The sequence below is a fragment of the Somniosus microcephalus genome, chromosome 17 (assembly GCF_052327205.1).
Source record: "Somniosus microcephalus isolate GS21.2 chromosome 17, FLI_Smic_1.0, whole genome shotgun sequence".
In the NCBI taxonomy this organism is placed as follows: domain Eukaryota; kingdom Metazoa; phylum Chordata; class Chondrichthyes; order Squaliformes; family Somniosidae; genus Somniosus; species Somniosus microcephalus.
In genome coordinates this window covers 8,639,736-8,667,688 of record NC_141003.1, presented here as the reverse complement: position 1 = coordinate 8,667,688, position 27,953 = coordinate 8,639,736, and the positions used below count along the sequence as shown (strand labels likewise).

Below are 27,953 nucleotides of genomic sequence, written 5' to 3'. Positions count from 1 at the left end.
TACATTCCTATTAACTCCCCCCGCTTGAATGGCTACCTGTACCTCGGTGCCATGGTCAGTTTGCTCATCCACCCTGCAGCCACCGCTTTCATCCATACAGGCCGCAAGAACCTGAAACCTGAGGCTCCTCCACTTCCTGGGTCTCCATACCTGCCTCACTCGCAGTCACATCCTCCTGTCCCTGACCACTGACCAAATCAGAAGACCCGATCCTAAGGGGTGTGACTGCCTCCTGGAATAAAGTGTCCAGGTAACTTTCCCCCTCCCTGATGCATCGCAGAGTCTGCAGCTCGGCCTCCAGCTCATCAACTCTGAGCCGAATCTCCTCAAGCCGCAGACACTTACCGCAGACGTGTTCGTCTTGGCTCTCACTAGTGTCCAGGAGCTCCCACGTAATGCAGTCGCAACACATCACCTGCCCTACCATCTTTATTGAGTCTTAATTATTCATTAATAAAAATTAATTAATTAACAAACCCTAGTACGATAGCAAAATACTGCGGATGTTGGAAATCCGAAATAACAACAGAAAATGCTGGAAAAACTCAGCAGGTCAGGCAACATCCGTGGAGAGAAATTTGAGTTGACGTTTCGGGTCGAACCCTTCTTCAAAACTGGAAAGAAAAGAAGATGGATCGGAGGCAGGGCTGCGATCGGATAAAAGAAGCAAAAGAAGTAAAAGAGACAATAAAAGGTATTCGAAGTTAGACGAGATGGTAATAGGCTGAGATTAGGTGTAAAGTGTACTGGCAGGGCAAGAGATAGCTGCCAGGTGTGAGAGAGAAACAAAAGGAAAGGTGGGGGGGGGGGGGAAAGGAGTGGAAAAATTACAAGAAAAAATGAAATAGGGGTTGAGGTTATGATCTGAAATTGTTGAACTCGATATTGAGTCCGGAAGGCTGCAGAGTGCCTAATCGGAAGATGAGGTGCTGTTCCTCGAGTTTACGTTGAGCTTCCGTGGAACAATACAAGAGGCCAAGGATGGTGAGGTCCGAGTGGGAATGGAGCGGTGAATTAAAATGACAGGCGACCGGAAGCTCGGGGTCACCCTTACGGACTGAACGGAGGTGTTCCGCAAAGCGGTCACCCAATCTGCGTTTGGTCTCCCCAATGTAGAGGAGACTGCATCGTGAGCAGCGAATACAGTATACTAGATTGCGAGAAGTACAAGTAAATCGCTGTTTCACCTGGAAGGGGTGTTTGGGGCCCTGGACAGTGGGAAGGGGGGAGGTATAGGGGCAGGTGTTACATCTCCTCCGGCACGGGAAGGTGCCAGGGGAAGGGCTGTTTGGGGTGATAGAGGAGTGGACTGGGATGTCTCGGAGGGAGCGGTCCCTGCGGAATGCTGAAAGGGGAGGGGGGGGAAGATACGTTTGGTGGTGGGATCACTTTGGAAGTAGCGGAAATGCCGGAGGATGATCCGTTGAATGTGGAGGCTAGTGGGGTGAAAGGTGAGGACAAGGGGAACCCTATCGTGGTTCCGGGAGGGAGGGGCAGGGGTGAGGGCAGAAGTGTGGGAGATAGAACTGACACGGTCGAGGGCAGTGTCAACCACGGTAGAAGGGAATCCTTGGTTGCGGAAAAAGGAAGACATGTCGGAAGCACAGGTATGGAAGGTGGCATCGTCAGAGCAGATACGGCGGAGACGGAGAAACTGGGAGAATGGAATAGAGTCCTTACAGGAAGCGGGGTGGGAGGAAGTGTAGTCCAGGTAGCTGTGGGAGTCAGTGGGCTTGTAGTGAATATTGGTCGATAACCTATCCCCAGAGATGGAGACGGAGAAGTCGAGGAAGGGAAGGGAAGAGTCAGAGATGGACCATGTGAAGGTGAGGGAAGGGTGGAAATTGGAGGCAAAGTGAATGAAATTGTCAAGTTCGGGACGAGAGCAGGAAACGGCACCAATACAGTCATCAATGTATCGGAAAAAGAGGTGACGGAGTGGACCCGAGTAGGACCCATGCGGGTACCCATGGCAACACCTTTGATTTGGAGGAAATGAGTGGAGTTAAAGGAGAAGTTGTTCAATGTGAGAACAAGTTCAGCCAGGCGGAGGAGGGTGGTGGTGGATGGGGACTGGTCGGGCCTCTGTTCAAGGAAGAAGCGGAGCGCCCTCAGGCCATCCGGGTGGGGGATGGAGGTGTAGAGGGATTGTATGTCCATGGTGAAAAGGAAGCGGTTGGGGCCAGGAAACTGGAAACTGTTAAAGTGGCGGAGGGCGTCCGAAGAGTCGCGGATGTAGGTGGGAAGAGACTGGACAAGGGGAGAAAAGATAGAGTCAAGATAGGAAGAGAGAAGTTCCGTGGGGCAAGAACAGGCTGAAACGATGGGTCTACCAGGTCAGTCCTGTTTGTGGATCTTGGGAAGGAGGTAGAAGCGGGCTGTGCGGGGTTGGGGAACTATGAGGTTGGTGGCAGCGGGGGGAAGATCTCCAGAGGAGATGAGGTCAGTGACAGTCTTGGAAACGGTGGTTTGATGTTCTAACCCCACAAACCCTACTACACCTAATAAGATTTATTACTGCTAGTAAATTAGTACTAATGAAACCTTACAATTACTAATAAATTTCCTGGGCTTTAAAAGATAAGGGAAGTGAGCAAAATACTCACCAACCAATCACTTACCCTTTTCCCTGTGATGTTGCCTTTTATTTTTCTCCAGATGTGGTTGGGGGGTGTCACAGAGCCGAACTCCCACTGGTTCTCTGTCCCCTTTTGTGCAGCCTTTTAGCTCCTGCTCTCCTGGAAGCTGACAAAGATAGAAAAAAAAAGGAACACCTCCCTCCCCGAACTCCCTCACTCACCAAACTCGCAGCTTAACACTCTGTTCCGAGCTGCACTCCGTGACAAACTGCACTAAATAAAAACTTCTAAAATGTATCAACTGGGAAATTTGAAATAGAAACCAAAAAAAAATGTACCTTGTAAAGAGAAGGGACGGGGCAACCGTATGGCTCATCACAACCTCTGAGTCAAACCACTCAATGAAAGCAAGAATGGGAAGCAGGTGTAGTCCATGGATAGGTTAGAACTTGCTAAGGGAGGAGTTGAAAGAGCCTAGTGGTATAAGTTGACTCTTCACTCACCATGTCCGAACAATGTGAAATGGCAATTAACAAAACAAATAGGATGTTGGGATATATTGCCCAGTCAGTTCAAACCTCCAGAAGTCCTCCTGAATCTCTGCCCTGGAGTACTATATAGAGTACTGCAACATTTTGAGATCATCAGAGGCAGTGCAAAGGAGAGTGTCAGAAGGTATAGCTATAGCTCTTCAACCTTAAAAAGAGTCCCCTCGGGGTGGGGCCCTTGTAAGGTTTAGAAGGTACTTAACTGAATAAAGTAACGCAATGGTTTCGGACAAAAAGCATCGAGAGAAAGGGCGCAGGTTGTGAAGAGCAAATTTAAGATGGCCAGCAGAAAGTATTTGAGCAGCAGGAGTGGTTTGCGAGGTCGGGTTCCAAGTTAAAATCCGTAGAACCATAGAAACTTCTAGAACAGAAGGAGGCTATTCGGTCCATCCAGTGCTTTTCAGATACATCCCAATACCCATTTTGCCTTATTGATAACCTGAGACGCAGGCTCTTGGATATTCGGCCCTTGGTTTTAATTATTTCCACTATATCTGTAGCATTTTTTTTTGCTGTTGCCCATAACTGTGATTCATAAACTATTTTAAGTAAGTTCAATCGAAGTCAAAGCTGCTTTAGTCTGAAAATAAATGAAAAAGGAACTGTGAAATGCTGAGAAATCAGGTGGTTAACGACATGGGTAATTTGCTACCAGTGATTTGTGGAGTGCTGAGCAGGAAAATTAGCATTAGAATAGAGCTCGGCACAAGTACAGTTTTGTTATATATTTTCCTTTTGAGCTATGTTAATGCTCTGTTAATTGGTCTTTTTTGTAATTATAAATATTAATTTTCTCTTGCATCAACCTTTTGATGAGACCGTTGAATTGAGAGTAGGCAGTGAGGTTCTGAGTTAATCAAAATGTGTTTGGCTTTAGACTTTTTAACGAAAGAGGAGTCTTTAATCCCTTCTGAGTAGCTGGATTTGACTCTAGGTCCCAAAAGTGAAGAAACGGTGCACTAATTTCCCTTGCAATCTAATTAACACTTGCCCTGCTGAATAGCAGACTTCAGCTGGTTAACAGATACATACTGCAACTGTTGCTTCAAGGGTTAATTATTTAATCATTGCATTTTAGTGAATGCCAGAATGAATACGCTTTAATGACCAGTGTGCAGCTGGGATCCATGATAGCTACTGGATTAGACGAGCAGCACCTCGATAATTATGCAGCAAAAAGGAAGACGAGATGATATGAAGGGTATAATTTTAAAATAACCAAAGTGTTAGCAGCCTAATTGTAATAATCTAGTGTTCTGCACTTGACTTGGTTGTATCATTAGGAGTATCAGCTGGTTTTGTTCTGGAAAAGGTCAAATCTAAGTGCCTACAGTACAAGTGTCAGATGAATAAAAGGAAGGAAAATCTCTTTGTTGCGCACTGAATTACTGGTCATTAAAATGAGGAAGATAAAAACTAGTAAGGAAAACAAATTATTACAATGCGTTTAAATTAACTTTAAAATACAGTTGCTTTTAACTTGGACTGGGTGACGGACTGGGGCCACTTTGGGACTTCGCTTTCAGTTCAACTCTGATGCTCTGCCAGCTATAATTAGTTGAAACATTCTTAACCCAGTTTCTATTGAGTGTGAGCCCATAGCACAGAACTGATCACAGCTTAGCACAAATTGCTATTAAATTTCGAACTGGTTTGGGGGCCCAAAGGGGTGGCTGTAGTGGGAAATGGAAAAATGTTGTAGAGGGTGCTCTTCTGGGGTTTATCAGCCCTAATATCCCCTTATGTGGCTCGGTGTCAAATGTTTTTTTTGATAACACTCCTGTTAAGCGCCTTGGGACGTTTTACTATGTTAAAGGTGCTATATAAATGCAAGTTGTCATCGAGGGCGACGACGACCACCACCACCCAACCACTGAAATGGAAAGTTCTATTTCTCAACACTAGCATCCCTCATATCGATGAGCAGAAGCATTGTGTGTATGTTTCTTCGTTCCTCTGTTTATGCACTAATGACCATGCACTTTAGCATAAAGTAGTGGTTGGTTACTGTATCTCATCATCTGAGTATTCTTGTTGTGCGAGGCCCCTTGGGGAGGAGCGATCATAATATGATATATTCTTCATTAAGATGGAGAGTGAAGTAGTTGACTCAGAGACTAGGGTCCTGAATTTAAATAAAGGAAACTACGAACAGAATTTGTTCATCCCTGTTTGGCATAGAAATAAAACAAAAAACATGACTCAACTGTGGCTAACAAGGGAAATTAGGTATAGCCTAAGATCCAAGGAGAGGACATATAAATTGGCCAGAAAAAGCAGCAAACCTGAGGATTGGGAGCAGTTTAGGATTCAGCAAAGGAGGACAAAGAGGGGAAAATTGCATATGAGGGTAAGCTTGCAAGGAACATAAAAACTGACTGTAAAAGCCTCTATAGATATGTGAAGAGAAAAAGATTGGTGAAGTCAAGCGTAGGTCCCTTGCAGTCAGAATCAGGGGAATTTATAATGGGGAACAAAGAAATGGCAGACCAATTAAATACATACTTTGGTTCTGTCTTCACAAACGAGGACACAAATAGCCTCCCAGAGATGTTGGTAACATAGGGTCTAATGAGAGGGAGGAACTGAATGAAATCAGTATTTGTAGGGAAATGGTGTTAGGGAAATTGACAGCATTGAAGGCCGATAAATCCCCAGGGCCTGATAATCTGCATCCTAGGGTACTTAAGGAAGTGGCCCTAGAAATAGTAGATGCATTGCTGGTCGTCATCCAAAATTCTATAGACTCGAACAGTTCCCATGGATTGGAGGGTAGCTAATGTAACCCCACTATTTTAAAAAGGTGGTGGAGAGAAAACGGGGAATTATAGACCGGTAAGCCTGACCTCGGTAGTGGGGAAAATGCTAGAGTCCATTATAAAAGATGTAATGGCAGAGCACTTGGAAAAGGTAAATCATGCTTGACTAATCTACTGGAATTTTTTGAGGATGTAACTGGTAGAATAGATAAGGGAGAACCAGTGGATGTGGTATATTTGGACTTTCAGAAGGCTTTCGATAAGGTCCCACGTAAGAGATTAGCGTGCAAAGTTAAAGCACATGGGATTGGGGGCAAGGTACTGACTTGGTTAGAGACCTGGTTGGCAGACAGGAAGCAAAGTGTTGGAATAAACAGGTCTTTTTCCGAGTGGCAGGCAGTGACTAGTGGGGTACCGCAGGGATCGGTGCTAGGACCCCAGCTGTTCACAATATCTATTAATGATCTAGATGAGGGAACTAGATGTAATATCTCCAAGTTTGCAGACGACACAAAGCTGGATGGGTGTGTGTATGCTGTGAGAAGGATGCAGAGAAACTCCAGTATGATTTGGACAGGTTGGGTGATTGGGCAGATGCAGTATAATGTGGATAAATGCGAGGTTATCCACTTTGGTGGCAAAAACAGGAAGACAGATTATTATCTGAACAGCAATAGATTGGGAAAAGAGGAAGTGCAACGAGACCTGGGTGTCCTTGTGCACCAGTCGCTGAAGGTAAGCATGCAGGTGCAGCAGGCGGCTAAGAAGGCAAATGGTATGTTGGCCTTCATAGCGAGAGGATTCGAGTACAGGAGCAAGGATGTCTTGCTGCAATTGTACAGGGCCTTGGTGAGACCACACCTTGAGTATTGTGTGCAGTTTTGGTCGTCTTATCTGAGGAAGGATGTTCTTGCCATGGGGGGAGTGCAGTGAAGATTCACCAGACTGATACCTGGGATGGCAGGAATGACGTATGAAGAGAGAATGGGTCGATTTGGCTTATATTCGCTAGAGTTTAGAAGAATGAGAGGGGATCTCATTGAAACTTATAAAATTATAACAGGACTAGACAGACTCGGTGCAGGAAGGATGTTCCCGATGGCGGGTGAGTCCAGAACCAGGGGTCACAGTCTAACGATAAGGAGTAAGCCATTTAGGACAGAGATGAGGAGGAATTTCTTCACCCAGAGAGTGGTGAACCTGTGGAATTCTCTACCACAGAAGGCAGTTGAAGCCAATTCATTAAATATATTCAAGAAGGAGTTAGATATATTTCTTGAGGCTAAAGGGATCAAGGGATATGGGGAGAAAGCAGGGACAGGGTACTGAATTTGGATGATCAGCCATGATCTCATTAAATGGTGGAGCAGGCTCGAGTGGCTGAATGGCCTACTCCTGCTCCTATCTTCTATATCTATGTTTCTATTTATTTGTTGGCTTCCCCCAGTATCAGCACCACCATTTTCCAACTAGCCTAGACCAGGGAGTTGCAGTCACACCCCATGCTGCCTGACCCTATTTTGGTAGTATCATGTTTTAATCCTGGATAGGCCAGTAAACTGTTGGAGGCATGTAATTATTTTTTAAAAATAGTGCTCAAGTCTGAGTAATGCAGCCTTGCCTTCAAAACAAGAATGTCATTTTCTGCCACTTGCCCTGACTGGAGAAGTGTATGTTGCTATTTGCAGCTGCTGAAGAGTGAGGAAATGCTTTCCTGAAATTTTAAAGGAGGGTAGCAACACGTGTTCCTAACTGTACACCTAAATGGGACCAACTGAAGCCCTCAGATAAAAGTACAGGGCCTTTCACAACTCCCGGATGTCTCAAGTCACTTTACAGCCAATGAAGTACTTTTTGAAGTGTATTCACTGTTGTAATGTAGGAAACGCGGCAGCCAATTTACACACAGCAAGCTCCCACAAACATGACTAGATAATCTGTTTTTTGTGATGTTAGTTGAAGGATAAATATTGGCCAGGACACTGGGGGATAACTCCCCTGCTCCTCTTCGAAATATTCTCGTGGGATCTTTTACATCTACACGAGAGTAGTCGGGGCCTCGGTTTAATGTCTCATCCGAAAGATGATACCTCTGACAGTGCAGCGCTACCTAGATTAGTGTCAGCCTAGATTTGTGTGTTCAAGTCTCTGGAGTGGGACTTGAACCCACAACTTTCTGACTGAGGTGCGAGTCCTACTAATTGAGTCACTCTCATTTTACAAGGACTGGGTTATTGATTTAATTTACATTTTTTGTCTCTTTTTCCTCTGTGTTTGGGTATGGAAAACTGTAACCGAGAAAGGAAAAACTGTTGCTTACATTCTTCAAGTTTGATTTTTGGGGGGAATTTTTGACAACTTTGTTACAGGGTTACATGAAGCAGGGATGTTTAGGACATGGTTTGAATTTATTGTATCTAATATTGTCCTATTGTCCAAATTTTTAATCTCATCTTACTGAATCTTACAGCAGTCACCAGCTACACTTTTAGCTATGTAATTTTCTATAAGAAAGGAACATAGTTTTATTACACTTAATTTATTCTGTAAACTTTTACTGCATAGATAAAAGCATTTAATATAAACTATAAAGTTAATATTAGTTTGACAGTGCAATAAATTATAGATAATTGCTAATGGCATTATGTACGTATGGTAGTTAAGTCTACATGTTTTTAATTTTCTCTCTTAACCTCAGTTATTCTCATTGAGTTGTATAATTAAATAAGATGTGATGTGAAGAATGTTAATAGCCCACTTATTTCAGGACTGTGAGCTTGTTTTGTGATTTTGTGTCTTTCTAGTCTAAAACCACAGCTGCAGTTAAATTGTCACTAAGTTTTACCTATATTGAAGCATAGCAATATCTTTCCATTGTCAGATCTCCTCTACTTAGTCAGGATTTGACTGTCAACATAAGGGAAAAGTCATATGCCTGGTGCTTTAAAAGTTTGTGATGGGCCATTCCATCAATATCTCCTTTGGTTTATTTTTGTGCTACAATACCTTATCCAAAATATTGGGTGCTTCCTCAAGTGCAGTTTTATCCATGGATTGCCTCTTTGCAGTTGTTAATATGTTATTAACTTTTATCTCTAGGGATTTGATGATTTGTAAGCTAATCATTACACTTGTGACATATTAAGAGCTTTTCCAAGTGGGGACAACCTGTATTGGTGCTCCTGTCAAAATCCGCAGTAGTAGTCAGCAGGGAAAAATTCACTAAATTGCACTGAGGTAAATTGCACTGAGGTGATCCGATCTCCAGTAGGTTTAAGTCTCATCACTTTGGAGCTCTCCCATAGACTAAAGCTCCTTCCCTGCGTAGTAAGGAAGTGCACAGCTACTGTTCCAACCCTTAAGGTTGTGGAACAGCTTCAATCAAACAACAAGGATTGACAGAACAAGTTCTAAGTTGCTGCATCGGGTCTGCTGCCAGTATTGTCAGTAACCCAATGTATCCACCATGGCTGGAAGTCTCTGAGGAGAAGTTAGAAGGAAGCCTGACATTGAAAGTAGACCCAATCCATTGCTGAACAGACTGCTTGATTCTCTGTAGCCTAATATTGAAACTAGTTCCATGACAGTCTCTGTGGCTTATCACCAACATAGATACTAGTGCCACCTGAGATACTCCAAACTTGAATCAGCCCTTACGACTGCCACACATGGTTAGAAGATATAACAATCTGGCAGATTCCTGACTCTTTATTGAGATTTAGATGACTCTGTGTTGAGGTTCCCAGAACTGTTTCAACTGAATAGAATGGCCATCAGGGAAGATACTCCAAAGGATAATGAGAGCATGCGCGTGGCTTCTCCCAAGTGAATGCTGACTCGAGGTTAAGCCAATGATCTGTGGAGGAGACTTTTATTTGAAAAATCATTATACTTCAGTTACAAGAAATCTCTTTTTACAGTTTCATTGAGAATAATGAACCTGTTGTATAAAATAGTACCATACTACTGTACAATGAAAAGCTTCTGCACAGAATAATACAATAATACTGCTTTTCTGCATTTCATTTCTAAAAGCATCATCTTTACACTTCGTCATGTATGTCTGCAATGAAATAAGATATATGCTGAGGAATGAACGTTGCTACATGTTCAATCCATAAACAAATGTTACATTTTTAATGTACAGCATAATAAATTTGAGAAATACTTGTACTCTGATTTACTTCAACAATATCAATTTGAAAGAACGACAGTAATGTATTTGTAATAACTATATGAATGTGCTATAATTGAGAACTTAAGCTATGAAACTTCCTTCCAATTATGAGGATTCAGTGCAACATTGGCATTTGATCCAGCTACAGCTTACCACCAGTAATCAGCTGAATCTTCCATCACTCCACATTGCCCTTTTTTCCCCAGTATATGAAAAATAAATATATTTGACCTCTGTTGATGAAAATTGGATGGCATGAGTTCACTCTTACTTTAGTATTGAGGGCTTCTGCACTATGATTCACTGATTACACTGTCTAAGCCACGCTGCCGAGCTAGAAGTCCTGGCTTTTCTTTCTTGCATGTTTGATATTGGGACTGATCCCCACATTTGGTCCTGGTCCTGCATCAAGGAACTCGTGCTCCTCTTGCTTTCTAACGACCATGGGGACATTGAGGGGGTAAAAGCACAGATATAAGTACATTCTCTACAATAGCCCCTCCCATAAAAGTGGCTCAGTCTCTTTCATGGCCAATGGACTTGCATGTAATTTTTTTTGTTTTCTTTCCCATAACCGGTTGTGCGCTCGCCTTTTCTTTCTCTTCTGCGCCCCCCCCCCCTTGTAAAATGGCACTAATGGAGTTCCTGTGTTCGTTTTAGTGATAGGTGAGCTTAAACTCACTTCGATCCAGAAGGGAGTGTTCATGATGAGTGTAAAAATGTAATTTTAATGAATGTTTCTGGGCAGTTCCCATTTTTTGCCTGCTTCAGTTGTACTTGCGTGTCCCCCCCCCCCCCGCCTTTTGTTTTCTCCCTCTCTCTATCTCCCCTCTCTCATTCCGTGTATGTAATATATAAAAATATTTCTCATCTCAGTGTTCCTTTACTGAGAGAACCAGGGTAGGTTTCAAAAACCTGTTAACAGGCTTCCAGGGATTTCCTGACCTTCATTTGCCTTCCCCCTCCCTGTGTCATTTTTAAGGATAGTTTGCTCAAAGTCCTTACAAGAGCATTATTGTTCCCTTGTAGGGATTTGTGCCAGCTGGCGCTGGGGTTCCTGAAGATACTGCAAAACCTAAGGTCTTCCCTTCTGAAAATGTAAAAATAAATTTCAAGGGATTCCGGAAACACTTTGAAATATATTAAATAAATAAATGCTGGAATTCAGCTGGCGCTTCAGTGTGCTGAGGCAAAAAATAAACATTTGGGCTGAGTGCGCTCAGTGCTGTGAAAATAGATTCAGCAATGCAACATTAGCAGTTTTATAAGCTTAGTACATTCAGCTATCTTGAGAAACTTCTGCTATTGGCTTCACTTAACCAGCATTGAATTCACTTACTGGGACTTCATTATTGGCCTCACCTGACACACCATTTAGATTGCAAAAAAAACACTAATGTGAGGGATTTGATTTTTTAAAATATTAGATTGTGATCCTTAATGAAAATATAAATTGGTACAATATAAATATAAAATCAGCTCTGCAGACAAAACATTAATTTGGAAGCTTTATACAAAACTTGGAAGAATTAAGTAAAACAAAGTACTGTATTTTTAAACTTGCCCTTTTAAAGTATTTCTTCTGTGTTCATTTGGCTTCATTTTAACAAACATTAAATTCACTTTTTTAAATTAAAAAGGTGACTGATTTTAGCTCTTCATTTTTGCTTTAAGTGTCTTCAACCTTTTAGCTAACTTAAAGACATTAAATAATAACTTCCTTGTGGCTTTACTCGGTAATTTAATGTCTTAAAAGCTGTGCTGAAATAGCTGCATCATATATACTCTAGTTTTAAGCATATTTTCTGTTTCTGTAGTGAACGGCATCCAACAATGTAGCTTTTTAATGCTGCTTTGGTCTGCTGACAGGCTTTTTGCTGTAACTGCAGTGTATCTGATCAAAAGCTGCAAAACTAACCAGGTTTACACCACTTCTTTTGCTACAGATCTAGTGTATTTTAAAAGGTCCATCTCCAAATTGCTAACATCAGTTGACATTTTTCTTTTAAATATTAAAACTTATGGTTGCTGGTAGTAACTAGTGCAACAGTCACAATTTATTCTTTGGGATCACTGTTTACTGGTCATATTCATTGCCATGCTCCATGATGACATGGTTGTATTCTATATTCTGAACTTGCTTGCACCTCCAGTTAGTTTGAAACTTTATTTTTGCTGTTTTCTGTTTCACTGTCATTATTTTTCTGTTCACAAATGTTTTTGTTTCTGGATAACACAGTAGAATCCCTGCAAGTGGGGTAGGCTGTCTGTAGTAGTAGATAGATATGTATACGTATAAGATAATCTTGTTGAAAGCGAATCATTCTTTGCATGATGACTATAAGGCCAATATGACAGATGCAGACTCGCCTGCATGTTTTGCACATTACCTGCTCATCTGAGGTTGACGTGCTGCTGTTGTCATTGCTTCAAGACATCAGTATGCTGGTGCTCATACTGACTGACATAGCCATACTTCACTGCTTGCCAGTGCCATGTGATTAGCTGTTGAGATTCTTCCAGCTGTCAACTTGGATATTGCATAGCTTGAGAGTGCTCTTCACTTTCTGCCCACCCAACTTCTGCTTGGCACATTCCAACTTGCTGTGTGGGATAAAAATAGAAAGAAAGCCACCACTTAATACTGGGTGCTTCTGATTTGGAGATTGAAATTTATTAGCAATTTCCACTCAAGTTTCTTAATCAAATATATACTTGTAAAATATGTTAATTTTGAGATTTAATGAAATCAATTTCACAACTTGCCATGGGATTTGAACGAATACCATCTCTCTGCTGTTTATCTAATATCCTGGTAAATGTTATGGTTCACACTGCTTCAATAGTCACTTGCAATGGTACATTCCATATTCTAGTAAGGCTTTGTGCAAAAAATTCTTCTAAACTCCCCCTCTCTGCTAATACAAATTCTAAGTTTATACCCTTTGTTAAATCTCAATCAGGCCTTGATTAGATCATCTATCAACCCTCTAAACTCAAGGGAATATAAATAAATGTTATGCAACCTGTCCTCATAATTTAACCCTTTAAGCCCCGGTATCATTCTGGTAAATCTGCACCCCCTTGGTGGTTAATATCCTTCCTGAGGTGCGATGCCCAAAAATGAACACAGTACTCCAGATAAGGTCTGACCAACGCTCTACAACTGAAGCATCACTTCCTCTCTCTTGTATTCCAACCAAATTGAGATAAAGAGTACTATTCCATAAGCTTTTTTGATTTTTTTTGTACCTGTGCATTAGCTTTTTGTGATTTGTGTACATGGACATCAAAATCCCTATGCTCCTCCGCAGCACCATTAAGAAAATATTGAGATTTGTCTTTCTTGGATCCAAAGTGGATGATTTCACACTTCACCACATTGAACTGCATCTGCCATAATTTAGCACACTCACTTAGTCTGCCTATGTTCCATTGTAATTTCCATCTTCCATCTGCACAGCTTACTATGCCTCCCAAATTGGTGTCATCTGCAAACTTAGGTATAAACTCTCTTCCTTCATCCAAGTCATTAATATATTTGGTGAAAAGCTGAGGCCCCAGTACAGATCCCAGGGGAACACGGTTTGTCACATCCTGCCAATTGGAGAACGCTCCCTTCCTACCTACTCTGTCGCCTACCTCCAAGCCAATTTTGTGCACTTTCATTTTTGAGAATGTCTTGTGTGGAAATTTATCACATACCTTTTGAAAGTCCATATAGACAACATCCATAGCCACTCCCCTATCCACCATGCCAGTGACCTCTTCTGAAAATTCAACTAGATTAGTCAGACATGATCTACCCTTCACAAATCACTGGCCTAGAAATTCGGTGGGGTTAGCGCCCAATTAGAGGCGTTAGAGGGTCTTGCGCCGGAATTATAGCTGGTAACGAAATTGCGTTGGGCCCTACCATCGGCGTTAGCCGGTAGCGCTGCGCCGGCACCGATGACGTCATCGGTGTGCGCAGCGTCCCGGTTGCCGTGGTAACCCGGCCCCAAGCCCAAATTCAGTTGCGGCCGCCTCGCCCGTGGCAGCCGCAACCAATGATTGTTGAAAGGGATGTTACACACCTTTGCGCCGGCGCATAAAGGTGGAGCGGCGGCCGGCCGCTTTCCCGGCGGCCGCCTGCCCGCACCTCCCTCCCCGGACTCCTCCACCACCCCCCCGCGGCACTGATGTGTGTGGCCCGCGAGCCCGGCTCTTCCCCGAGGTGCCGGGCTCATTTGTCGGGCGATTCGACCGGCCAGCGGTCGGCTGCAGGCAGCTCCTCCTTAACAGAAGGAGGAGGCCTGCAGTACCCCAGCCTGCCGCACCGCCTCGGGTGCCGCAGCGGGGGATTAGCGCCTGGAAACTGCACTGAACGCCCATAGTGAGGCGCAAAAACCCTCCATTAGCGCCCGCCGCCGTCTGGGCCCGGGGCAACCGAATTTTCGTCGGGCGCAGCAGCATTAACGCCGGCGCAAAATTTCGGGTGCTAAAGCCCTGGCGGACCCACAACCGAATTTCTAGGCCACTATCTTTGATCAGTTCATACTTGTCCAAGTGCTCAGTCACTCTGTCCCTGATCGATTCCAGTAACTTCCCCACAACTGATGTTAAACTGATAGGTCTGTAGTTGCAATTTTCCAATCCAAAAGCACAGTTCCTGAATCGAGAGAACTTTGTAAATTTATGACTAGCTCCTTTGCAATTTCCCACCTGTCAGGTCCTGGAGATTTAGCTATCTTAATGGATGTGACTAGTGGTGTCCCCCAGGGATCTGTACTGGAGCCTCAGCTTTTCACAATATTTATCAGTGACTTAGATGAAGGAATAGAGAGTCACATATCCAAATTTGCTGATGACACTAAGTTAGGTGGCACAGTAAGTAGTGTAGATGGAAGCAGAAAGTTGCAAAGGGACATTGATGGATTAAGTGAGTTGGCAAAACTGTGGCAGATGGAGTTCAGTGGGGGAAGAGTGAGGTCATCCACTTTGGACCCAAGAAAGATCGATCAGTGTATTTTCTAAATGGTGAGAAGCTGGGAACTGTGAAGGAGCAGAGTGATTTAATGGTCCATGTACAGAAATCACTAAAAGCTAGTGGACAGGTACAAAATATAATTAAAAGGGCTAATGGAATGTCAGCCTTTATCTCAATGGGGTGGAAGTTATGCTGCAATTGTATAAGGCTCTGATTAGACAGCGTCTAGAGTACTGTATTCAGTTCTGGGCACCTCACCTCTGGCAGGAGATATTGGCCTTGGAGGGTGTGCAGCACAAATTAACCAAAAGTGGTAACCGGGCTAAAAGGGTTAAATTATGAGGACAGGTTGCATAGACTAGGCTTGTATTCATTAAATTACATCGAATTTTACAGCACAGAAATCGGCCATTTGGCCCAACAGGTCCATGCCGGTGTTTATGTTCCACACGAGCCGCCTCCCACCTTACTTCATCTCGCCCTATCAACATATCCTTCTATTACCTTAAATGCATCTATTGTATTCGCTGCAACCACTCACCACTCTCTGGGTAAAGAAGTTTCTCCTGAACACACTATTGAATTTATTTGTGAATATCTTATATTTATGGCCTCTAGGTTTAGACCCCTCCACAAGTGGGAATGTCTATCCTATCGAAATCCTTCATAATTTTAAAGACCTTTTATCAAGTCACCCCTCAACCTTCTCTTTTCTGGAGAAACGACCCCAGCCTGTTCAGTAATCCCTGGAGTATAAAAGACTAAGGGGATGATCTAATTGAGATGTTTAAAATGATAGGTTAGATAGAGAGAAACTATTTCCTCTGGTGGTGGAGTCCAGAACAAGGGGGCATAACCTTAAAATTAGAGGTAGGCCGTTCAGGGGTGATATCAGGAAGCGCTTTCACAAAGGGTAGTGGAAATCTGGAACACTCTCTCCCAAAAAGCTGTTGAGGATAGATCAGTTGAAAATTTCGAAACTGAGATTGATAGATTTTGTTAGGTAAGGATATTACGGAATATGGAATCAAGGCGGGTAAATGGAGCTGAGATACAGATCAGCCATAATCTAATTGAATGGCGGAACAGGCGTGAGGGGCTGAATGGCCTACTCCTGTTTCTACATTCCTTAAGTCCCATTATTTACTCCATTGTCATTTGTTACCTGCATCAAATCCAATATCTTCCTCCCCTTGAGTTATTTTTAGGTTTCCTTGTACCATTAATATATTGACCTGTAAAATGGATACAAAGTTTTTTTTAATTTTCCATCTTTTCTCCATTTTCATTCTTTTTTCTCTCCCTATCTCTCCTTTTAAGAACCTCGTAAAATCCTCCTCCCTCTTTCTCGTCCTGATCCTCCTCCTCTAAGAGGAAACCCAGTTGTTTTGATTTGTTCAGCACTTAGCAGATATGGATATACAAGTGGCAGACCTCATCAATTAAACATTTGTTCATTATCAAACTACCTTAGTAAATCGACTGTTCCACCTCTCGCTCCATCTTGTCTCCTCCCAGCATAGGAAATTCCTGTAAACTTCTCCACTGTTCTTCCTAATTTTCCAAGAGGAAGAGGGCCAGAGTAATTTTTGTAACCAACTAAGAAAATCCTTTTTTCTGGCTTTTCTAAATATTTGCCCAACCAAATAGTTGTTATCCAAAAATTAACTACTGAGAGAACATTAATCATCATTCTTTTACTAGGATAGGTACTCAGAGGGAACCCACCTTTCTTTCCCTTTTTGAGTAATGAGCTTCAGTTACCGTGTTGGAAAATGCTGCTCTTAAAATTTGCCTTAACTTACTGAGCCAGTAAACTGGATACTTGAATTTCAATGCTCTTTAATGTTCCATGAAATTCTTGCCTTCGGTAGTATTTGTTCTATCGGACCAACAAAGCTACAGTGCCAATTTCTTTTTGACTCCACAGTCTGAAAAGGAGCATTGATACTGCTTTATGGCAGTAAATTGGTACTTCAACTATCAAATGTAAACTGGAAAATGAAACTAAAAATGTCACAGAAAACAACTAATAAGTTGATTTATTGACTGCACTGTACTTTGCTGCTAGCTAGTAAGAAGCAAGTCCCTGACTGTCTCTCTCAGAATCAACAACAATCTTAACTGGCTTAAATTTTGACAAGTATTGCTGTAGGGCATGAATTGGGCAGTAACTTTAGGTGAATAGGTCAATTTGTTAATGATCACAATTTGCCAAAAGTCATGGAAGCTTTTTTTCTTATCAAGGGTGCATTCATGGAGTGTCACCGTGTTGCTGAGCTTCACTGCTGCACTCTTCATGTCTCCACAAAACACTCTCTTTTGCTGATTTTAGATTTTTTTCTTAAGATTTACATTAATTTGGGTTGTCAAACTGTAATCTAACTAGATACCTAGTTATTTTTTTAGTGAGAGATTGAGGGTCATTACCATCTATAGTGTACATCAATTAGAGACATTTTATCTTTTGGGTACTATTTAGGCAATCACAAGGATAACTTAAAGTGGGGTTTTAGTGCAGTTTATTCAAACTGTTTGAAAGCATGGATGAAAAGTTGTAAAAGCTCAGGTAAATATACCAGGGATTGCACTGAATTCAACCCAAAAATCTACACATGCAGATATTTTCTTCCTAAAGAAAGCAAATGAATTATTATTGATCCAAGGAGGTAAAGAGTATTGAATGCATTGGGAATAAATCATGGAATGAAAATGGTCTGAAGGTGCCCAAGAATCATCAATACTCGGGCAAAAGCTGCTCCCATTTATTTTCTGACTTGGAATCAATCTGTCAGTTCAGTAAAGCTGTTTTTTCACTTCCTCCTTCCCCCCACCCACATCAAAAATCTTTCTGGTTATAACCAGGATGAATAGCACTGCATGGACATTTTTAAAACCTAAAATATATGTACTTATCACTTGTCATGCAAATACTGCAGACTAGCATTTTATTTCTTTTGATAATGGGTATAAACACTTTATGTAGGAAACTTGGGAGGATTAAGGAAAAAATGACATCTAGAACTCTATTTCTAAACCACTACCAGCAACCAAATTAAGACATAAGATTTTTTTCAAAAACTATTTAGCCATTTTTTGTATCAAAATAATGTCAGTTTCACAAAAATGTGTTCTCCTAAGAACTGTTTGCTTCATGGCACCGTTCTCTTTTATGACCAAGACTGTACAGAACTAATGATTTTATTGGTAAAGTCAACTGATGTCTGTAATTCGCTTTATTCTTCACTGATCATATTTAACATTTACCTAACTTTTAAAGAAAAGTTTAGCTACTGTTGATGTAAAGTTGGAGGTATGTTTAGGTACAGTATATGTTGACATGAAGTGGAATTTCTCCAAAAAATATTGAATATGTTAATATGATACTGAAACACAATGCATTACCTGTCAGGCACCAAACAGTATGTTTATATTGTGTTTTTTTTTCTTTTTTTCAATCAACCACCCGTTTTACCCCTCCTTCTGAACTGTTTCTGCTTTATGGATTGCCTCGTTGGGACAAACCCGTTGGCTTTCAAAAATCACAGAGCCAATTGTGAAGAACGGCAGGCCTGCAACATCGCACAGTATGCACTCCTTTCTCCACCAGTACGCAGGCTCTTTCAAAAAGCCCCCTCTGCGGAGACCCCACAGCGTGATTGGTGGGAGCCTCGGCTCTTTCATTTCCATGCCCAGGAATGGTGGTGGTAGACTAGGTGATTACCAAGAGATTGTCTGTCTATAGTTTTGTTACACCTAAATGTTTTGCACAATATTGAGTTGTCTTGTGCATGAAGTAGCTTGCTATCTTAATTATTTTTTATGTATGTTTTATTTACTGTAACTGTTTTAAAACAAAATTTCCTTGGAGTTGTTTTCTGCATGGTTTTTGTTTCTTTACAAAATCTGACCTTCGACCTTCCAGGTGAGTGCTGGTAAGATGAATGTGTGATGTGTATCTGTTAGTATAATAGATGTGCAACTATATATTGTAGCTTAAGGTTGACTCCTCCAAGACTACTTTCTTTAGATAACCAGCAAATAATTTTAGGGAATTGCACTTGATGTTGATTGGAGATGAAGCTGACTTGCATAATTTGGCAAGGGCACAAACTATTTTGTATGTGGTTGAATGTAGGAATAACATGGTTTGTAAGTGCCATAAATGTCAATCTTTATCAAAATATTTTACAACAATGTATTCTATAGCTTGCATTATTTACAATATGAATCCAGCAAATGAACTTCTTAGCTGGAGATATTTTTGCATGAATCTTTTGGAAAAAGTACTTTGGTTGAAGACATTTTGATATCTTAAAAAGCCTGCATTCAAATGTGTTCTTGAAGAAAAATTGATCATAATGAATATAAAATCTCTCCGGTCTTGAATGTAGTGTACAGTAATTTCAATCGTAGCAGCATGTATAATTGAGAAGTTTGGTAATTTTACGTAATTGTTTGGCAATGTGATATTTATAATGCCTGCATGGTGCTATTTAGGGGTAAACAAAAACCATATTTTTCTGGCTCCTATAATCCCTGCCTAAATCAATTTTAATATATAAATACTGGTTCTTGTAGGAAGACCTTTTAGCCCATTGTGCCTCCTCTTCAATTACATAAGTGACTGCAGTGGAACTGTCTCTACTGAAATGATCAAATTCATATCATGGTCCCTTCTAGTACAAACAATTGAGCTGCTATTTCGAATGAAATAACATTACTGCACATTTTGAAAGATAAAGCACTATTGTGCTTGCTGCTGATTAGACCAGAAGTCTAAAGTCGGAATTTATCTGAGGATCAGTTTGTGTACAAATGAATTATGCATGCTAATAGTTATATTTACATAAAAATGAAATTGTGAATTTTAGACAATCAATTATGTAGTAAATGATTTGGGATGAAGTGACAAGTATTGTACTAAAACTGCTTTCACTTAATGGGTAAAACATGATAAAAAGATATTTTAAAATAAGTGACTCTGCTCCTTTTATAGGAATGTTATGTTGATTGTGCTAGAGTTGAACTTCATCCCATTATGTTTATCGCTGTAGTTCATTTTTAATTTTTTTTTAAAAATCTATAAATAAATAGGAGTACTTCAGTCTTAAATACTATAGGTGTTACCTGAAAAATGACGACGCATACGTGTATTTGTTCATGAATCTTATCTAATTTTATGAAATAACTGAAAACATTTGTTGTCCTACAAGTCAACACTCAAAAATGCAGGCATAAATCTAAACCTGTGGGTTGTAATACTCTTTATTTACATCTTTTGTAAAGCTATACTCCACCAAATTTTATATTCACATTCTTCTTTAAATTTAAGTGATGAATAACCTTTTCTCCAATTAATTTGAATACATATAGTGTAATGTCATAAAAACAGAAAATGCTGGAGATACTCTGCAGGCCAGGCAGCATCTGTGGTAACATTGGCCAGAATTTTCTGGGGTGATAGCAGACGCAGTCGGAGGCGGATCGATTGGGAAAATTGTTATTTTTGGGAGGGGGTCGGGAACCTGCTGTCATCCTGCTTCCACTCTCCTTTCCCCCAGGCGCATCTATCAGCGCGGACCTGTCCTAACCGACAGAGGCGGGCGACCCAATTTAAATTATTAGTAGCTAGTTGTCAGACCCTTAAGAGTGGTTTTCACCTTACCTTTTAAATTTAGCTGCATGGCCATGGGAAACACATCTGGCAACCTGAGGCGGGAGTTCAGTGGCCATTGCTCCAGCTGATTAGTTGACAGCATGAAATGTACTATAAAAGCTCCCACCTGACAGATGATCACTTTCCTCAGCAAAAGCTGTTTCTCACTGCATTTCCAGCAGAGATTCTGGAGGCTGCGGTCTTTCCAGCAAAGTCTCCATCCAGTGTCACCTCATTGGAAGAACCTCTCTCACCATTGACAGATTGCTTCTGTCATCTCTACTTCACCTGCCATCTATTCCATCAGCATGGATACCGTTTATACTGTCTCACCTTGGTCCTTAGAATCTGACCACGATGAGCTCCAACACCAGCAGCACCAGGCACACCAACAGCACCAATAACAATACCACCACCACCAACTTTCTCCACAATCACAGGACAGAGGGCATCAGCACCCAAGCACATTGCTGCCCACGAGGCCAGGGATGGCCTCATCATGGCCAGATTTACTTCTCTTGATGCTGTACACCCATATGGCTGTATACCAGACTGATTCCTGGGATGGCAGGACTGTCGTATGAGGAGAAATTGGGTCGACTAGGCCTGTATTCACTAGAGTTTAGAAGAATGAGGGGATCTCATTAAAACGTATAAAATTCTGACAGGGCTAGACAGACTGGATGCAGGGAGGATGTTTCCCCTGGCTGGGGGGGTCTAGAACGAGGGGTCACAGTCTCAGGATATGAGGTAGGACATTTAGGACTGAGATGAGGAGAAATTTCTTCACTCAGAGGGTGGTGAACCTGTGGAATTCTCTCCCACAGAAGACTGTGGAGACCAAGTCACTGAATATATTTAAGAAGGAGATAGATAGATTTCTAGACACTTCTAGACACAAAAGGCATCAAGTGTATGGTGAGAGAGCGGGGATATGGTATTGAGATAGAGGATCAGCCATGATCACATTGAATGGCAGAGCAGGTTCGAAGGGCCAAATGGCCTACTCCTCCTATTTTTCTATGTTTCTATGATGCGTGATATACATGATGCGCCAGGTTGGCACCACCCCACAGCAACACCATAAAGCATCCCTGCAATGACCAAGCCATTCCTTTCACACTCGCCACCATTGCTGGAGGCACTGTTATCTGTCATCATTCACTGCAACTCACTAAACTACTTCCAAAGGTGCACACAAATCTGTCCAAGACTGGAAAGTGTTGAAAATAAAGATTTTAATGTTTGACAACACATTAACGGAAACTTTACATGAACATTGGATAAAATACCCAAGTGGCCTCCTTGTGTGTTGGTAGTTGGTATGATTGCACTAAGATGAGGGTGAATGTGAGGAGTGGCTAGTGAGATGGGGATGTGATAATGTAGATAGAGAGAGGGGGATGGGTGGATGTGCAAGGTATATTGGTGTGAGGAAGGATGAGCTGGGGTAGGGTTGGGAAGGCAGAGTGATGAGAGGCACAGCAGGATGCAGTTGAGTGTGGCTTTGTACTCCCGTTTCCTGATCTAATGAGATCATTGAAACGTTTGCGGCACTGCACCCAGCTCCCCCGATCACATCTGCTGATGACTTACTCTGCAGTCTCCAATTAGGCTATTTTGGTGTCCTGGGGAGGTCTCTTCCGCCCATTGGAAGGGAAGAGGACCTCCCTGCATGCTCTGACTCCCTCCATAAGCATATGGAGGGCGTCATCGGAGAACCTGGGTGCAGCCCTCTGCCTCTGTGCATTCCTTGTCCGTGTTTGCAGCACTCCAATGCTGCAGTGCACTGACAGCACTATGTTACATTGACATTCAAATCCAATGTGGCTATGGTCCCTTTAAAGATCCTAGCTGAAAACACATCATCGATGACGTCACCAGACCTGCACCATTTAATTGGGCTGGGTAATGCGCAAGGCGGGCTTAATGGGCCCTATTAAGGGAAAGTCATTTTCAGCAGTGGGATGGAGCTAGCAGCGTGGTCGCGACCCGCCATGGCCATTGCCTGCACTGGTCCCACCCAGGTAGGCAAAATTCCGGCCATTTTCTGAAGCATTGACTGAGAAATTGCATTTTGTCAGTAATCTGTAGAAATTTCCTAGCTCTTTTTTTTAAATATCTTTCTCTCCTTACTCTTATTTTTCTCCCCTTTTGGGCTACTTGGATATCTTGACCTGCCAGCTGAAGAGAATTTTCTAGCTAACAGCAGTGCTGCTCTGTGAGCAGCAGGAAGTGGGGAAAGATGAAAAAATGGAGAGTAGTCAGTGTCTTTATTTTCTGTCTCCACCTTCACGGTATCCAACCAAAGAAAAATGTTACTCTCGTGCTCAGTCGAGGTCATTGGTTGTGAGATATTCCTGTCACAACATTATAAAAGTAGTATAGTTAACAGGCAATAAAAATTACAGAGCTAATGGAGCACCCAAAACTGCATGCAGTACTCTAACTGTGGCCTGACTAATATACAAATTTATCATTACTTCTTTACTCTTGCACTCTGCAATTCTCCTATTAATAAAGCCCAATGCGCTGGTGACCTTTTTATGGCTTTTTCTATCTGCAATTGCAATTTCAAGGAACTGTGTATTTCAACTCTGTTCATCCACGTCCGTCAGTGTCTTTCCATGAGTGTATATTCCCACTCCTTGTTTTCCTCCCAAAATGTATTACTACTTACATATCTGCATTAAATTACTACTTCTACATGTCCACCCGTTGTTCTTCTACAATAAGCCTGAATTTTTCTTTCAAGTTTCTTGAGTCACCTTACTGAATGCTTTCTGAAAATCCATAGACACTATTCATACTGCATTCTCTTTATCCCATTGATCACTTCAAAACACAAGAATTTGTCAAACCTGATTGGCCTTTAACAAATCCATGCTGGCTGTCCTTGATTTAACCTATGCATTTCTAACTGCTCTTAAATTCTATCTCCAATTATGGATTCTTAGAGTTTGCCCAGAACTGACATTAGACTAACTGGTCTATAGTTACTCAGTTTATGCTTCTTTAACAGAGGTGTTACATTGGCGACACTCCAGTCTAACAGCACAATTTGCATATTTACAGATGACTGAAAAACTGTGGCCAGAGTCTCTGCTATCTCTGACTTATTTCAATAGTGTATGCAATCGGGGCCCTGCGACTTATCCGCTCTGAATTCTACTAACTTTTCAGAATGGATTCCTTTTCTACAGTTATCTTTAACAGTTATTTCATATCATTCTCTAGTACACCTATGTGCTCACTTTCAATATCAATTGTAAAAAGGGATGCAAAGTATTTATTTAATATATATCTCTACCATAAGACTCGTTCATTGTTGAGTGGTCCTACCCTCCTAATTATTCTTCAAAATATGTAAATACGTTTGTTTCATGGAATAACTTCCCCACCACCAATGTTAGACTGACTGGTCTATAGTTTCCTGGTTTATTCCTCTCTCCTTTCTTGAAGAGTGCTATAATATTAGATACCCTCCATCCTCCGGCACTACTCCTGTATCCAATGACGAATGAAAGATTGTGACCAATGCCTCTGCTATTTCTACCTCTGCTTCTCTCAGCAACCGAGGATGCATTCCATCTGGACCAGGTGACTTACCAACTTTCAGTAATGCTAATCTTTCTAGTATGTCATCTCTATCTATTATTATCCTGTCCATAACTTCCCTCTCTTTCAGTGTAACTTTACTTCATCTGCTTCCTTTGTGAAGACAGTTACAAAGAACTCATTTAATACTTTAGCCATGTCCTCTGCCTCTACATGAAGATTTCCTTATGGGTCCTTAAAAGCCCAACTTTTTCCCTAGATAACCTCTTAGACTTTGTTTATAAAATGTTTTAGGGTTCAATTTAATGTTACCTCCTAATCTTCTCTTGTAACCTCTCTTTGCCTCCCGTATTAACATTTTCAAATCCCTCCTGTACGTTCCGTAATCTTGCTGGTTATTAACTGAATCTTGCTCCTGACATTTGTCATAAGCCTCCTTTTATTGCTTTATTTTAACTTTTATTTCCATAGCTTTGGATGCTCTACCTTTTCCCTTCAAAGGAATATGCCTAGTTTGTACCTAAATTATCTCTTCCCTGAATGCCTTCCATTGCTCCGTTACTGCTTTACCCTGCAATCGCCTTTTCCAATCTACCTATGTTTGTCCCTTAAATCACTGAAATTAGCTCTTCCCCATTTTTACCTCTTTCCATAATTACTCTAAACTGAATTATGTTGTGGTCACTGGTAGCTAGATGAGCTCCAGTTGTAACACACTCCACTTGCCCTACTTCATTTCCCTGAACCAAGTCCAACACTGCTTCCTTCTTTGTTGGACTGGAGACATATTGATCGAGAAAATTCTTCTGTACACACATCAGAAATTCCTTTCCTTCCTTACCTTTAGCACTGTTTTTCCCAGTCTATATTGGAGTAATTAAAGTCTCCTAAAATCACAATTTTTGTTGCACGCTTTTGAAATTTGCCAAGAAATTTGCTCATCTATCTCTTGCTGCAATTATATAGGGCCTTGGTGAAACCACACCTGGAGTACTGTGTACAGGTTTGGTCTCCTTACCTAAGGAAGGATATACTCGCCTGAGAGGGATTTTAACAAAGGTTCACCAGACTGATTCCAGGGATGGAGGAATTGTCCTATGAGGAGAGACTGAGGAGACTAGGCCTATATTCCCTAGAATTTAGAAGAATGAGAGGTGATCTCATTGAATCATATAACATTCATACAGGGCTTGACAGGGTAGATGCTGAGAGGCTGTTTCCCCTGGCTCAAGAGCCTAAAATGAGCTGTCATGATCTCTGGATAAGGGGCCGGCCATATAGGACTGAAATGAGGAGAAATTTCTTCACTCTAAAGGGTGTGAATCTTAGGAATTCTCTACCCCAGAGGGTTGTGGATGCTTCGTTGAGCATGTTCAGGACAGCGATCGATAGAGTTTTGGCTATTAAGGGAATTCTATGGGGATAGTGCGGGAAGGTGGAGTTGAGGTAGAAGACCTGCCATGATCTTACTGGAACAGCGGAGCAGGCTCAAAGGGTCGAATGGCCTACTACTATTTCTTGTGTTCTGCTCACTGTTTGGAGCTCTATTTAAAAAAAAAAAAAAAAAATACCCAACAATGTAACAGCCTGCCCTCTGTTCCTTAACTCAAGCCAAATCGATTCAGTCCTAGAACTATCTAGTATATCCTTTCTATTTAGAACTGTATCATCATCCTTAATCAATACTGCCACGCCCCATCTTTTTCCTTCTCTATCATTCCTGAATACTTGGTAACCAGGAATATTTGGGACTCATTCCCGACCTTGTTTGAACCATGTCATAATCTCGTGGCAATTTGTGCTGTAGCTCACCGACCTTATTAGTTACACTATGGACATTAACGTACATACAATTTAATACCTCCTTCGTCGCACTGCTATTTTCCTCAATCTGGTCCTAAAATTTTTGGGATATTTCTCATTTTGCTGCTGTTTATACCTCTCTGCCCTCTGATCTCATTGCTGCTTCTGTCTGCTATTTTCTGGTTTTCCCTCTCCGTCAAATTATTTTAAACCCTCCCCCCACAGTATTAGTTAACCTCTCGGGAAGAACATCGGTCCCGGCTCTGTTTGGGTGCAGCCCATCCAACTTGTACAGATGCCCCTTTCCCAGAACCGGTCCCAATGCCCCAAGAATCTGAAACCCTGCCTCCTGCACCACTTCTCCAGCCATGCATTTACTTGCACTATTTTCCTATTTCTATACTCACTCGCATGTTGCACTGGAAGTATTCCTGAGATTACTACCTTTTTGAGGTCCTGTTTTTTAATCTTTTTCCTAGCTCCTGAAACTCTACCTGATGGATCTCAACACAGTTTCTACCTTTTCTTTTTATATACTTACAAAAGCCCTATTATTCCCCCTTCTATTGTTTGCAAACATCTTTCCTATTCCTTTTTAACCTTGTAATCTCCCTTTTTACGTCCCCATGACACTTTTTGTATCCTCAGTTATTTTTAGACCAAAATTTATCAAATAACCTCCCCTTTAAATTTCAGTTTATTTTCAATTTATCTGTAGAACTGTTCTTTGTACCCCTTTACAATGTATTTGTTTGTGCTCTATCTATCACGTATTTAAGATTTTCTGCTGCTGATCCGTCAACCTATTTGCTAACTTTTCTGCCCATTAATTTGGACAGTGTCCTTTCTTATCTCGCTGACAGTTTTCTTTGTCGAGTCCAGCACTCTTTATCTTGACTCTTCATTATTCTTTTCTATTTTTGCCTTGAATCTAACAATGTTGTGATTGCTATTTCCCGACTGATCGCCTACTCTCATTTATTTGCCCACTTCATTTCCCAGAACTAAAACGATCAATACTTTCCTTGTTAGACTAGAAACATACTGATTTAGGAAGCAGTCCTTATAGTTTATTGCAAGTAGCTGGTGAGGTAATTGTATGTGGGCATACAGAAGGTAGCAGGCATATAATTTTCAGAATTAAATAGTCTTGGTTATTAAGGAGTTGGTTTAATGAGGTGCCGGACAAGAGAAACAAAACATTAAGAAAAACTTTCTTGCTTAAGCTGCCTTTATCCAGTAGCATTGATTTTTATATTGAATTAGAACAGACATCCAAAAAATGCGCTCCGTGCAGTGTGACATTGCACTCCCATTGATGAGTAAATGATTGTTAGCAATGCGGAATGATTTATTTGTTATCAATTATTTAGCATAACAAAACTGATTGCCTCAGCCATTAACTGAAAATACATTCTTTTCCAAAAATTGTGAAACAACTTTAATACGTTAATTTCCGAGCAGGATTTTACATTAGTGGCCAACAAATAACTTTGACAAAGAAGGAAATGTGTTTTGTTCAGAGTGACGCAAATTAAACATGTTAAACAAGCATCAGTTTTTTACGTTGAGAACACACTACTGAAACCATTTATGCAGTTTAAAAATTTGAATGCATTTGATATGTAAAATGTTTTAGCCAAGAGAATATTCCATACACTGAAAATAATGGTTGTAGAACATTTATAAGATTTTGGAAGGTACAAACAAGCCAAATATTATTTGAAAATGAGCTTAAATTTAAGAATTATATGTTGGTTGTAATGAAGCATAAATAACATAGCATAGGGCACTGTGCCAGAATGTTGCTACATGTTATCATCCCTCTTTCTGTATATATTTTTAGAATAACCTCTATTATATAAAAGCATAGAAACACGCTCTTTGTGTCTTCATTCCAG

At 41.2% G+C, this 27,953-nt stretch overlaps 1 protein-coding gene across 4 annotated transcripts in view; it reads left to right on the top strand.

The window, feature by feature from the left end:
- cdk17 (cyclin dependent kinase 17) overlaps nucleotides 1–27,953 on the top strand; it is a 251,513-nt gene that overhangs the window by 119,386 nt on the left and 104,174 nt on the right. For 3 of the 4 annotated variants that reach the window (XM_086009899.1, XM_086009897.1, XM_086009896.1), the window contains one exon: nucleotides 18,581–18,748. The exons of the other annotated variant lie outside the window; for it this stretch is intronic. In XM_086009899.1, the coding sequence (XP_085866025.1) occupies nucleotides 18,581–18,748 (168 nt within the window). The remainder of the gene's footprint in view (nucleotides 1–18,580; nucleotides 18,749–27,953) is intronic. 4 annotated transcript variants of the gene reach the window in all.